The sequence below is a fragment of the Pelmatolapia mariae genome, linkage group LG4 (genome assembly GCF_036321145.2).
Source record: "Pelmatolapia mariae isolate MD_Pm_ZW linkage group LG4, Pm_UMD_F_2, whole genome shotgun sequence".
Lineage (NCBI taxonomy): Eukaryota > Metazoa > Chordata > Actinopteri > Cichliformes > Cichlidae > Pelmatolapia > Pelmatolapia mariae.
In genome coordinates this window covers 8,994,466-9,009,234 of record NC_086230.1, presented here as the reverse complement: position 1 = coordinate 9,009,234, position 14,769 = coordinate 8,994,466, and the positions used below count along the sequence as shown (strand labels likewise).

At 39.8% G+C, this 14,769-nt stretch overlaps 1 protein-coding gene across 3 annotated transcripts in view; it reads right to left on the bottom strand.

Annotated features, from left to right (window-relative positions):
* LOC134625931 (microtubule-associated serine/threonine-protein kinase 1-like) overlaps nucleotides 1–14,769 on the bottom strand; it is a 53,013-nt gene that overhangs the window by 18,843 nt on the left and 19,401 nt on the right. For all 3 annotated transcript variants that reach the window (XM_063471323.1, XM_063471324.1, XM_063471326.1), the window contains 7 exons: nucleotides 12,912–13,006; nucleotides 11,184–11,259; nucleotides 8,125–8,197; nucleotides 5,010–5,170; nucleotides 3,855–3,930; nucleotides 2,921–3,130; nucleotides 844–945 (listed from right to left, as the gene is read on the bottom strand). In XM_063471323.1, coding sequence (XP_063327393.1) covers nucleotides 844–945; nucleotides 2,921–3,130; nucleotides 3,855–3,930; nucleotides 5,010–5,170; nucleotides 8,125–8,197; nucleotides 11,184–11,259; nucleotides 12,912–13,006 — 793 coding nt within the window. The remainder of the gene's footprint in view (nucleotides 1–843; nucleotides 946–2,920; nucleotides 3,131–3,854; nucleotides 3,931–5,009; nucleotides 5,171–8,124; nucleotides 8,198–11,183; nucleotides 11,260–12,911; nucleotides 13,007–14,769) is intronic.

Genomic DNA, 14,769 nt, shown 5'->3' with positions numbered 1-14,769 from the left:
TCTTAAAAGCAGAGAGGATGTGTTTGTCTCCTGAACTTATACTGGGAGCTGCTTCCTGAGGAGAGGTGCCTTACAGCTGAAGAATCTGCCTCCCATTCCACGAAGCACACACGCTCTAAAGAATGATCACTCAGGACTTTGCATGTGAAGAGAAGGATTTTAAATTCAGCTTATTTTTACAGTTATGTTTTCAGATAAACTAGTTTGACGTAAAGAATAATTTAATTTTCAATTTGGCGTGCTCGCCAGGAGAGACTGGAACAAGCCCAATGAATCAATTCTCCACGTCACTGTCTGAGCTGTCTCTCACAATCAAGAACCACGTCAGCTTGGCATGACTCATGCAGGGATGCACAACTGATATCCTGTTACGAAACACCAAGTCACAGCAGGCTCCATAGACAAAAACCATACCATACACACACACACACACAGACATCCTTCAACTTTAAATGACAGCGTGGTCACGGTATGTTTGAGGCAGGCTGGAAGGCAGCCGAGCAGCAGGGGGCTACTGCCTGGTATTAGCCGTACTCTGGGAAGGCAAATTTAATCTAAATGCAAATGTCTCCGCCATCCAGACAGACTGGACCAAGTCTTAGACTGGTTTGCTTGTTTTCATTTTACATTCCTGCTGTGTAAAAAATCTGACCGTTAAAATGCTCATAAGGGGCTACAAATACGTTTTTGCGCTGATGATTGCTTTTTAAAAATAAAGCAATTTGCCTCGAGTCACAGGAGCTATGAGAAGTTCTGTGATGAATCATGGGGCTGGAGGAGGATTGTGATCGTCGCAGCAGTCGATGGGTGGGTAAATACTGATAAGTGTGAGTGTGATCCTACCAGACACTCCAAAAGCCTTGCAGGTCTGGCGATGATGATAAGAAGCTTTTTCACCAACTCCGTGACAAAGATTACCTCAGAGCTCTCCGAGCGCTCAAACGCCTGACGTACAGACACACAGAGAGGCAGAAAGACAGATAGGCATCAGCGTTTTTAACGTTTACAAAAAGTGACATCTGACAACAATAAAACACGCACACAAGACAGAGAAAATCTGTCAGTCAAAAGAGAGACGGAGGCACGAAGGTACGTAATCAAAAAGCTGATCCAATCAAACCTAATCCAGGCAACCCAGGGTAATCACAGCAATCTAATCAAGCTGTAAAGATGGGCTCTGTGAAATTTGCAGATACCTGTTATCTTCTCTGGCAAATCACATGCACAATTAGCCTCCAATTTGGCTCTCGCCAAAGGCTTTGTGTGTTTGAATCTAATTAAAAAGACCTGAGGTGAATCACTTAATCACAAATCTTGCAAAGCTTCGCATATCCCCATCACCTGTACCTGATCTGCTCATGATCTGTTTTATTGATGTTTACTCACAAAGCGTATCTACAAATTAATCTTTATGCAGTTCATCTGCTTCGCCTTTCTCTCCTGCTCACTATTTGAATAATTTTGTTGAGAAAAAGGCATTCTATGCAAAAAGAAACTGTTTAATACAAGTATAAATGAAAAAAGTCGAATTTTTATATTTTTATTTTATTTCATAGAAATGGCTGTTTTCTTTCTAATGAACAGCAGGGGGCAACTAATCTGGCTCCAGAAAGGAAGTCCACTAGCATAGAAATATATAAGGAAAGGAACTTAGAGCTCATTTGATTTAATGACCGCAGTAAACATCATCCTGTAGAGTTCGTGGTTTTGGTCCCTAGTTTCAAGTCATATTAAGCACAACATGTAGTTTATTTTAGGCACTTTAATGTCTAGAAGCACAATAAAGCAGGCTTTGCTTTAGTGCAGATGTACCTTATGTCTTATGTCCCATATCAGAGCGCACTCTCTTGATCTGACCTGCACACTTTCCATATGGCAACAGTGAAACTGCTCTGCTTGAGGATTTAAAATACAGACTCTCCAAACACTTGGGTGACATCACAGTGCCTCTTTTATGAGGAGTCTATTGCTCCACTATGGTCAGAACTCAGTCTGTTATTTGGTGTGGCATTGGTATTTGGTACATCACACTGGGTTTGGCAACCATTTTAGCTGGAAACAGCTGCCTGTTGTGGCTAAGAATCAGGTTGATGAAAGCAAAATAAGAAACTTAAAGGAGCTCAGTTGTGAGCCACACAATTCATGGATATATTTGAAGAAGTGGATACAGCACCACCGCTCAGCCTTTCTCCAAAATGTTCCCATTGGTCACTCTTTGGTATTGCACTTTACAAAAGCTCACCCAGGGGTTTGATGATTGTCACAGGAATGATGGATCCGACCACATAGTTGACACGTTTTACACTTTACGTTCGTAAACCTTACTGGGGTGTGATGCTAATCAGTGATCTTGCTAATCTCCCCCTTGTATTCTCTATGATGTTCGCCATTACTGACCGCTCATAGAGAACAGCACTGGTATTTTTTTCCTCTATAAAGTCATTTTAAATGTACCGTCACCGACACAATCCCGAAAAAGCTACTGGCTGTCACCTTGAATCTGTTCTTATTTATGACATAGCCACTGTACTAAGAATACAACACATGCTTTATATAATAGATAAAAGATGCTAAAATTCAGTGGAGCTGGGGTAAACTGTGCCTTAAACTTTTTCCAGTGAAGAGGAGGAGTTAAGTTGTCTGGTTGAGAAAAGAAGTCCCATTGAGTAAAGAAAATGGGCCTTAGTAAATACTTTCTTGATGAGTTTGTGGTCTTAATCTCCAACTTCAAGTCTTATTAAATACAGCATGGTGTTCATTTTGTAAATTATGGTCCCATTTAGCAGGAAATGGTTTAGTGTGTGGCTACAATGTGACCGACAAGTTGCTACTTATGAGTACACAGCGTTCCTCGGTTTCTCGGTCAGATCCAGGGACGTCCAATTTCAAAAAAACAAGATAGCGATTGCCAAAAACTCACATCATGAAGCAGCTTTTCCAGATTCTCCTGTAGCTCAAAGAAGTACACAGAGGTGATGAGGCCTTCGCGGGCTTTGGCCAGGCAGTCTCTGGCCAGCTCTGCTATCTGATGGTGGATGAAGCTGAGGACTCCATCAGCCAGTGGAAGAACACTCTCAGGCGAGTAAGCCTGGATGAACTCGGCCAGCCTTTCCTCCATCTGAGCCGTGGCCTGGTGGGGGACAAGGTGGCGTAAGAAGACAGCAGAGGAGATTAGGTTTAGGAAAAGATTTATTTTCTTAGCTCGGCCGGATTTATGCGAGAGAAAGTTCAGGAAGCTGTTTCATTTGCGATTCAGACAGCGTGGCTCTGCTGATTTAGTCAGACTTCAGCACAATGTCTTTTTTCTTTTTTTCATTTCACTTGTGTGAGAACAAGCCCAAAGAGCTTTTACCACAGATGAACTCCAAACTATAATGCTCAGTTTCCTATGGTTTGATTTTTATCACTATCAAAGCTTTCAGCTCCTTTCCTTTTGATACCGACCTCACCGACCGGCTTTATTTCACTGTTCATAACTGGAGCGGTATTTTTACATGCACTGAATAAACGTAATATTCACACTGACGGGGTGAATGGAGCTTGGCACGTTCTCATAATCTTGTTTGCTATGGTTTAGCAGCCCACATGGTTATGGTTCTTTCCCAGTTTTTTGGATGCAGGATATAAAACATTTGCATACACAGATCTCTGATAATGTTTAATCACAAACTATAGTCTCACCCATTTTATTTCAGTAACTGCAGAGCTTTGACTGTTTTTAATTAGTAACTGAGCACCGAAAAGGCTCCAAAAGTTTACCATTGTGTGCATTTAAACAGAATATGATGTTATCGTGAAGGTTCTTTGCAAGTCTCTGTGTGTATGTTGTGTTAGTGTGTATGTGTTTGTCTAACCTTTGGAAAACGCTCTTTGTACACGTGGTTCATCATGACTATCTCGTTATCGTAGCAGGAGGAGGAGCGTCCTGGGCTGCAGAGGGACACAGGGGAAAAAATTCAGCTTTTCCAAAGCAAGGGCTGAAAACTGTTATATAATGAGATCAATGCTATAATCGACATATCTGAAATACATTTAAAATAGGCTTCAAGATGCACTGTAAAATAAAAAAAGTAGAAAGTAGATAGTTTTCAATAAATGGGAGTGACCGGAACTAAAGTAATTATTCACACCAAAAGCCAAAATTCAGTCATAGTTTTCAAAATTATTTGTGTTGACTATACATGAAAAGTTAACTAAGACATTACTGACATTTTGTTTTTTTATAGAGGTGTTTTGCCCATAAACTGTTGGCATTTCAATACTCTAATACCTAATCAATACTAAAAGACAGTATTGGTTTATATACGTATTTACTTGATGACTTTACTGAGGTTTAATGTACTTGTACTTCCATGTCATGCTGCTTTCTTTTTATGTATTTTGGATGCAAGTATTGTACTCTGAACTCCATACTATTTATCTTAAAGCTTTGGATTATCAGGATTATTAGATTATTATAAATCCATTTAAAAGTGTTTAAATCCCCAGCTGCAACAATAATGAGATCTACACGTTAATAAATCATAATTATCATCCGTTACTGTCATGTATCAAATTCTGAAAAGTGTAATTTGACACAAAAGTACTTTTATTTACTTTATTTACTTTGAGTATATTGTGATTATATAACCTATGCATTATTAATCTACTCCAGTAGGATTATCATTTGTATACTTCATCCAAAAAGCTTAATTTTTTAAACTATCCAACAAAAGATCACTTTTTACATAACAATTGTAACAGGTCATGAGCCTAAAACTGATGTTTTCTGCACTGATTTTATGTCCAATTAAAAATATTCTGACTTGTGATTCTATATAAGCTAAAATATTTTTTTATTGGTTAAAGGCCTCTTTAACGATAAAAACAAAGATGTTACATAAAAGCAGTAAGATCAACCACTGGTGACCCGGCAAATCTGCTTTTAAGTAGTGCCTCTGAAAAGAGGACAGTGCGCTGGGCAGCAGACGCTGCTGTTTAATCTCATGAGCGCCGCTGCTGTGTCTAACCTGAGGCTGCGGGAGCGAGGGCGCATGTGGGGAGAGCAGCGGCCCCCGTCGTCATCCATGATGCTCTCTGTGCTGCCAAAGTGCTTGGATAAGAAGTGGAGCTCATCCATGGTGGGCTGGAAGGGCAGCTGGTGCAGTCGCTCCTGAGAAGAGCTGGAGGACTGGAAGAGGGAGAAGAGGAAGGGAGCCAAGAGGGTGGAGGAGGAAGAGGAAGCAGACAGGGATGGGGAGAGAATTAAGATGATGGAGGAGGGGGGTGGGATGGCAGATGAGAAAGGGAAGTAGGCGTTGGAAGGATCAAACAGAGAAAGTGCCAGAAAATTAACGACAAAACTCCACCAAATGACGTCCAGCAACTGCAGAAGATAACGATCTGAAAGCTAAATTATTAAAGTGTTTGACAGTCTACAGCTGTTATTCCTCATGGATCCAGACAGTGTGACGACAAACCAGGAACTGAAAGATAATGACGCCTCAGGGCCAGACCCTTAGATCCATCTGTCAGTAAAATTTTGTCTCCTATTTCCTTTGCCTCAAACAGGGACAATGAGACCTAGACCGCCTCCTCTTACATTTCTAAGTGAAAAGAGTGAAGTAAGGATGCAGATGCCTCCCTTTGTTTATTTCATGTGTGGATGTCAAGATTTTTTCCTCTATCTTGGTAGAGTTGCATATTATTTTCCCAGAGAGCATCTGCTGAACTGATCCAGCTGTTACTTATATTTCTGTTCAAGTGTGTGTCTTTTGGGCTACAGTCTGATGAGCACAGACTGGGTCTTCTTCTCTCCTTGTTCACTGGTTTTTCCAAGTATACGGGGAATTCTTAGAAAATGGTTAGGGGCCCAAAATTTTAAATTCTTGCAAACAAGATGAAATAGAGCATCATGATCAGCGTGATCTTTCCACAAAGCTATAATCTGGTAACGCTGTCGGCAAGAAAATGACTCCATTCAGTATTTATGAATTTGTGGTATGATGTGAGAGAATTACTTTAAATAGAGCAGAGACTGAGGCGCCAGCTGAGTGTGATTCATAACATTCGCAGCCTTTTGTTTAATGTACTATTGTTGTGTTTCTATTCATAGTATCCGGCTTATTTTGGTCTCTGATTAAATTAGCGTGGAACCACATGTGCTCTATCTCGCGTCGACGTCTCTTCACTACGCCACGTGTCTCATCGCTCTCGTCCCAACCGGCCTGGCAATCGTCACTTTCCCCTCTTGTTCTCTTCCCTCCATCCATCTAAGCCTCCATCCACAGCCAGATGGAGAGAACAACCAGGCCCCTGATATCACTGTTATGCAGCACGTCATGCTGAAGGACAGGCAGGGGAAGAAGTAGAAGTGACGAGCTGGAGATGGATACATTTTAATTGTTATCTTAAAGTGAAAATGTATATTCAGCTAATACAAATTGGCTTTTATAGATACATCTAACATGCTAAATGGGGAAAGTTCTGGTATGCTGAAAGGGTCGATAATCATTATAATTGTGGTTAATCATCATATAGCTGTGGGGACAGGTCTGATCAATAAGCCCACCCCTCAATTAATTTAGAAGGAATAAAATTTTTGCTTTGCTATAATAATAATAATAATAATCATCAGTAAATGTCATCATAAAGATGCATCTAAATGTATCCCCTATAATAACTAGTATTGGTTCTATAATTCCCTGCACTGCTGTTCTGCTAGTTGTCTGTCCAGATGGTGTTGCGCTATCCTAACAAGACTTATTACTTGATTTTTTCAGACACATGGCCACTAACTGTGTGATGATAACTTGTCTTTTTGACGTGTGACAATCACGGTGACAGTGTAGCAGTAAATAGGCCTGGAGACCGGTCCATCTCATCTGGCAATCACCGGTCATGAGAGAGAAGCGTGCGTTCCCTAGACTTGGCAAAGGTTGGCAAAACCGAATCCTTGTGATTGCTTTGGTGTTTGGCATATTTACATAGTTTAAATGGAAGTGACGCTGGCCAGCTACTTTCCATTAAAATTGCAACTCAAACCCTTCAAATTAAAAGCGCAACTTTTAAATTGAAGATAGGAAACACTTCCAACTAATTGAGAAGGACACATTTTTCACAAGCAACCGATTGCTGAATCACGTCCAGTACGGTGAACAACTCAATATACACATGACGTGAGAAACCTCAGTAGACTAATTATATCAAAGACTGTATTGCTTTCTATTTGACTTGAATAAAATGTATCAAAATGTAAAATCCAAAGCAGGAACATATACCACTGTCTTGCTTTGCCTAAAATAAGGACCTGTTACAGTCTCCATAAGCTTTTCAAGGACAGGACAGCATTGCTGGTACTTGAAGTCTGAATTGCCAGAAAAAGATGTCAATGTATCATTTCACACCAGAACTGCAATTGTGTGCTGCTAATTTCATAGAGGGAAAACAAACAGATTTGGTGTAAACAGACTAATCATTGCTAATCAACCCATTAATTATTAGCTACTTATTAGTTATATCAAAAGTTTATTAGCCACACAGTAACCCAGCAGCCAACAATTTACATTTAAGCTAATGCTTATGGGGTTACAACCAAATTGTGATGTAAAAGGAGCCTTGAAAGATAATGTTGGTACTCTTCATGTTCCAAATACTTAGAAATAAGTTATCAAATGAATTTTATTTAACGCTATATAATGGGGCATATTTACAGAGTTTTTCATACAGTAGACTAGGAGTGCAAATTGCTTCAGCGATGTTTTACTTGGAGTTTCGTGACCTTAGTTTTATAGTGAAGCTATATGACTTCTTGTGGATATCCAATACTTTTGACTGTTTTACATGTCAAACTTGTAGAAAACTGTTACAGAACAATTTTACCACTAGCTGGGCTTTTAGCTTTTGTGTTCTAAATTATCGTGACTCGTGCTGAGAGGCAACGTCCTGCAAATATTGCTCCTCGTCTACACTTTAACTTTGACTATGTTGGTTTTAACTAGTGTATTTATTGACTGGCAACTGAAAGTATTGTTTAAATTGAGTTGTTCACATACGCATAACTGCAGAAATACGCTCTAGCATAGCTGCTCCCCTACATACACGTTTATGATCAATACAGTGAAAAAGTGGTGATGTATATTTTACCGTGGAGCTGGGAGTGTTGGTACCATATCCAGAAGAGGGCAACGACGCTAAAGACCATCGTCGTCCATCGGCCCTGCAGAATGGCAAACACAAATTGCACTTCATTTAATATCCACTGCACTGTAGTGTTATAAAATCAATATCACATAAGCTTCTCTGTTGTTTATTATTGATTTGACAAAAATCAAGATAATGAACCTGAAAGCCCAGCTAACCTAATTTCATTAATTACAAAGACAAGTTTTAATTCAGCTGAAAAAATCATGTTCTAGTGAGTTGCATTGTGACTTTGTAACTCAGATTCACAGTGAGAGGCAGGCAGACAGATCTGATAAATGAGGACAGAGGCTTTATAGGAGCCTCGACTTCCAACATGAGAGAGAGAGAGAGACGGAAGTAAATAACAGCCTAATTGGCCGCCTACATATACATCTCTGCTGTTTGAACACGAGAGTGTGGATGGAGCCTCGTTGTTTTTAATACATACATACTATTACCTGATCATTATTCATAAACACAGCTGTAGTCACTCTAGCTTCTCTTAAACACACCTTTCAAGCTTCAGCAGAGTCTCATCATTGCTGCCTTTTCATACTTGTATGGATTTCAAAATTCTCCTTTAAAGTTTTGTGTTTAGGAAGTTAGCTAGTTAATGGTCAGTGCAATAATAACGATGTATAAAGCACACAAAAAGAAAACACAGTGGATGACGTGAGGCGTTGTATTTAGTGTAAGGTAAATAAGGATTGTTTTGACCTATGAATAATAAAAAGCTACTCAAGTAGGGTGTAAGAAGGAAAATATGCAACTGGAAATGAGCGTGACAGTTCCCCTTTATTAAGAGATAAAAGTGGCTGATTGTCTATGGTATGAGCACCTGCTGTTTAAAGTTGTGGAAACGAAGCAAACCCTGAGAGCGAGCTCAAGCACTTAACTCGTGTCTGCCTGCAGCATAAATCCAGCCATAAAAAGTGCATCCTGTAAATGCTGCACCTAAATCCCAGCTACACCCCCTGTCTGCATCGATCCCAGAGTTATTATAGTTTCATATTTTCTACTTTTATTTCATTTTCACTTTTTGTTCTTTATTCAGTTAAGTTTGAGTTAGCGTCCAGAGTGGGTTAGCTCGCTTCGGTTTAGGTTTTTTCTGTTTTTTGAAAATGTCCAAGATCTAGGAACGTTAGTGCAGACATCCAAAGTCGGAATAAATACATCCATCAAAGCCTCATCAGGCAAGCTGTATTTACATATTTTTAGCAAATTAACAAATACTAGAACTAAGGATACTTTTTAATATTTTAGTTATTATTTTAGTTTAGTTTAGTTAGTTCTCCAAGTCTCCGGCTTCCTCCCACAGTCCAAAGACATGCAGTTAGTGGGAATAGGTTAATTGGTCAATCTAAATTGCCCATAGGTGTGAATGTGGGAGTGAATTTGAGTGCAAATGGTTGTCTGCCTCTGTGTGTTAGCCCTGCGACAGACTGGCGACCTGTCCAGGGTGTACCCCGCCTCTTGCCCTATCACTGCTGGGATAGGCTCCAGCTCCCCCCGCGACCCTGAAAAGGATAAGCGGAAGCAAATGGATGGACGGAAGGATGGATAGTTCTCCAAGTTCATAAAATAGTTAGCTAGTTTATATTTTTTCAAAAGTCACATTTTTATTTTTTATTTCAGTTAACTACATTTCCCCCCATAACTAGTTTTAGTTTTTAGTGAAGTTTTAGTTAGCTATAATAACCTCCATCTCTTCTATGTCAGGACTGTCCACCATGGGGCCTGACAGCCTGTAGCTGCTCTACTCCAAGACTTTGAAATACCTGATCTCAGGACCATAAACTCTCCTTCTATTTTTAAATCACATTTCAAAACCCATCTTCACATTCAGACTTCACACCCTTCATTATAACATAATTAAACATTATAGCCCATTGTTATCTTGATCAGTTTTAATCTGTGTTTTTGTTTGTTTCTTGTGTATGCAAGTTTAAATTACTGCACCAATATGAGGCGACATTGAGGGAAAGGGGACTATAAATAAAATGTATTATTATTATTGTCACTTCCCACTCTGTGACAACTCACAGCTCACAGGTGCACTACAATACATAGTTAGCATTTTAATATTAAATATTTATACCTTTATAATACATATTACCAGATAATACTTACAACCATAGAATACATCTATCGCTTTTCACACAATGCAGATTAGAGAGCTACAGTTGAAGACATATTTTCAAAATTAACAACTATTTTTGAAGCTTATGGCAAAAACAAATTACCACAAAAAAGCAGTATGAAATTACAGACTGTAGTGAACATGATCCACTTAAAGTATTTTTCTGTAGGACGATGTGATTCGTGACTAAAAGCAGGCAGACGATTGAGCATTAAAATGAAATGTGATGCCATGAATCTGCTTCTAATCCTCTTCTAACCTGCCATAACATTTCCGAATGTGACTACATGGATGCAGCCGTTGTTTCATGGCTCAAGGCCAAACAACTTATTTTCTGGACCTGCGCCTCCCGAGAAAAAAAGGGCCTTCTTCTCTAAACTGTTGTATTTGAAGTGAACTAGTATTTATAATATTGTTACACGCTGTACCATTAAGATATCTGCTTACTGGAAGTACAGTCTTAGCCTAACGACAAAAGCAACCACGTCAAGGCCTAAATCTAAAATCTATTAACATGAACAGATGTAGATGTGTGACACAGGCAACAAGCGTGACTAAACAGAGAGGAGCTGTTAATGTAATGGCTTGGCCCTGTCATACATGAGTCACCCTGTTACGCTGCGAGAACCTGCGAGTGCAGCGAGAGGCTCTCCAGAATGTGTGAGATCTCTCTCAACAACACATCTGCACCTCTTGTTCCACTGGAGCTCACACCTGCTCGGCGTCTCTCCCCTCTCTGACCTTTGCCTCACACTGACTCGACTCTTATCTGTCTCTATCTCACTTTCTATCCCTCTCACACCTCTTGTGCAAATATGGCCGAGAGTAAACAGGTGCAATCACAGTCAGTGTGTAGTCTGCAGTGCCGGGAAGCAGTCACCTTCTGGAGGAGGCGAATGAGAAGTGGGCTGGGTTGCTGGGAGAGAAGTTTCGTGGGCTGTCCAGTGGGCTGCTTCCTGGTGGGACAACAAGACATGTACTGAGAATGAGACACAAAAGACCGGCACGAGTGTAGGAGAAGGTCAAAGTGGTAGTATGTCATGCCACTGTGCCTTTTATCCTGTGGCCAAGTCCCAACAGGAAATCCAGTGACGTGCTGTGAGGTGTAGACCCAGAGCTGTCTCCCACTGCTCCTTTAGTTCAATATCACAGCATAACTACTCATAATAAGTAGGCAACGCTTTTAGGAGTAAACCGATTTAAAACTTAATGTAAACTAAGATTTTTTTTCTTAAACCTAAGGGCCTATCTTTGATCTTTAGTGAAACTCGACAGGGAACAAATGAAAGTTACATATATATCCAAATTTCAAAAATATTTCAGACAAAAACAGAATCAACCTCATATGGGAGCTGTGTTTTCACATTCAGCTCAGTAAACTTTGAGATCATTGTTGGAAATATACTGCTTTTTGTTGTTTTCTTGCTATGATGACGTGTTTAGTTTGCCATGAAGACTGAAAACATATGGAAACAACTCGTCTAGAGAATTAAATGTGTAACTTCTTTACACTGACACCAAGGGGAAGTTAATTGATCTGGGACACTGAAGATCAAAATGGTACGGTGGCCCTGAGAGACCACACGGACTGCAACTTAAGAAAACACCAGCAATAAGAAAAACGCTGCAAAAGCACACAAAACACAACAGAAATAGGAAAAAAGAAAACACAGGATGTGTTAGCCTAACTATTAGCCTAAAAATCCGTCATCAGTATTATATGAATCATGATAAAACACACCTAGCTTGTTTTGGGTTCCTGCCACTGGTCCGTCGGGTTATTGTCTCCCCAGAAACACTTCCCTAGTGCCTTTGGAAATCTGTTTTTTCCTATTTCCGTTGTCGTTTTTCCTATTTCCATTGTGTTTTGTGTGCTTTTGCAGCGGTTTTCTTATTGTTGGTGTTTTCTTAAGTTGCAGTCCGTTTGGCCTCTCAGGGCCACCGTAAAATGGGCTTGATGTCACCCATGTAAAATTACCATGACAACTTCAAAGACTAATCATTTCACCTATTGACTGTATATAAAAAATAGACATAAGCTCAGTGACATCAACATTAGTTTATAAAATCGAGTTTTAAAGTCTGAACATTAGCATTTTTGGCTTTTTGTGTTGTTTGTTTTTTTTTAAAGTAAATTTAGATGACACAGATGAGTGATAAAATTATGAGCTAATGCTAGCAAGCTTAGTTAGCAAGATGCATAAATTAAATGGGAGCAAAACGCAGACACAAAAACAATAATTATTTCTTCGTTTTAAACCACAAACAGTAGCAGGAATTAATTGTTCTTATTTCTTCTGTAAAGCCCGAGATGTTAACAAAGAAGACTTTAACAACTGACTTGCTTTTGGCGCTGGCCTTATATTAAGCTAAGCTATCCTGTTACTAGCTCTAACTTAATTTTAACCATACAGACATGAGAGAGGGATCAATCTTCTAACTCTCTGCAGTGAAGTGAAAAAGAATAAAACTAAGAAACTATAAACACATTATGAACCAGTAGAATAACCCTTTTTTGAGAGGTCAGAATATCTTCACTTATATTTTTGATCAAAATCAATTAAAATCAAGCTCACAGGGGAGGCGTTAGGGCCTTTGTTGTACATACCGAGGTGTCCAGGGAGGGGCAGAGGGGAGTGAGGCCGAGGCAGCGTGGGGGACGTGGTCGTCAGGATCAGACTTTTTCTGTTGCTTGTACGACAGCTGTTGAGAAAAAAAAAGATGTAAATGTACTCACATCCACATTACCACAACAGAGTTGTGACTAAGCACTGTGTCTGTGCATAAATATATGCATGCACAGCTGTAAGTGTGGATGGAAGAGAGGCGGACACGTGAAGCAGCTCACTGCAGGGGCGCGACGGCGATACAGAGAATTCAATTTCCTCAGCCATCCATCCCTGTCTGCCTCCCCTCAGCCAAGATAAGAAAGGAGGAGAGAGAGCGAGGGAGGGATTGCCAAAGTAGGAGGAGAGAGAGAGAGGCAACAAGCAGGATAAGAAGAGAGGATTTAGATGATATTTCTAAAAAAATATTTTTTTTAAACTGGAGAGAGAAATACTGCAAAAATGTCCACTTTTATGACCCCAGCTGACTACAGGGCTCTTAATAGCAGTCACTACCACACTGACTCATTTCCAACCTGCCTGTGGGTTCCTCATGTTGCACATGATATCATTATCTCTAACTCTGCCATTAGGCAGTAAACAGAGCAAGTTGTTTGCTTTCACTAGATCCACTTATTTTGTCACAATCACACCGGAGCAGAGTAATTTAATTTTGACAAACACAAACCAAACAAACAAAAAAAAAAGCAATGTGCTTTTCAAGGTGGCATGAGCATGGAGCATGAATAAATGCAAATAAATACAACTGGGAACAAACGGGAGGGAACAAACAAAACGCAAGCAGCACCATCTCATCTCTGCTGCTGCCAGATAAAGAGGAGAGCTGGTCTCCCCTCTCTTCCCTTTCAGCCCGCTGTCACATGGGGTCACATGTGAGGAGGAGAGGTGTCGCCTCTTCTCCCCCTCACACACACACACACACACACACACACACACACACACACACACACACACACACACATATGCAGATATAAGTGTGATATAAATATATAAAGCAAAAACAGCACCTTAATAAAGCAGCATTAGCAGGCTCACAGACTCAGAATGACTTTTCATTATTGATGAAATCATTCATTGCGGTTTATTTATAAACATAAATGGTGTCATATCTGACAACTGGTGATGTCAGAATGAGGTCACACAGGACTGTGACAGTATCTTTTCTGGTCACAACACTTAGTGATCGATTTCCATCCATGCATCCATCCAACTTCCATCTTTTCTGATTTGCTGAGTTATATGAATAGTACACTCAAGATGGAGAACCAGAGGGCCTTAATTTAGCCCTAATCTCCCCAAAATAAATGTAAAGTTGAACCACTATATTTGTACAAAAATCAGACCCATGATTCGTTTCAGTTGCATTAATGTCACTGACAATAAAGTGATACTGTAGTGTGGCACTATAGTTATTATTATCCTTGCTGTATAGGTTGGTCCAAACCTATTACTTACTGTAATAGATAACCATAGGTATACAACAGGTAACAGGAAGGTTCCAGCACTTTCTGTGAGTCTATGCAAGAGGAAGTTTTAACATCTGCAAATCCAACCCCACAAACACACTATGTGAAAGCCCTCCAAACCCTAGGAATATTATCAGCCAACCATACTGAATGATTAAATAAAATAGAAGCTTTATCTTTGCTAATGTGTTTATGAATACAAATTACAATCGTATTTATTTTGGTACACAACTTTATGGAGGCAGTGCATGCAGTGGGAGGAGGTCTGGGCTAATTTAATAGAAAATCCAATCTCACTTATGTTATATGGAAAATGAACGACCATTCATTTCATCCACAATAAACTTGGTGTGTGTACTGCTGGGAAACCTGA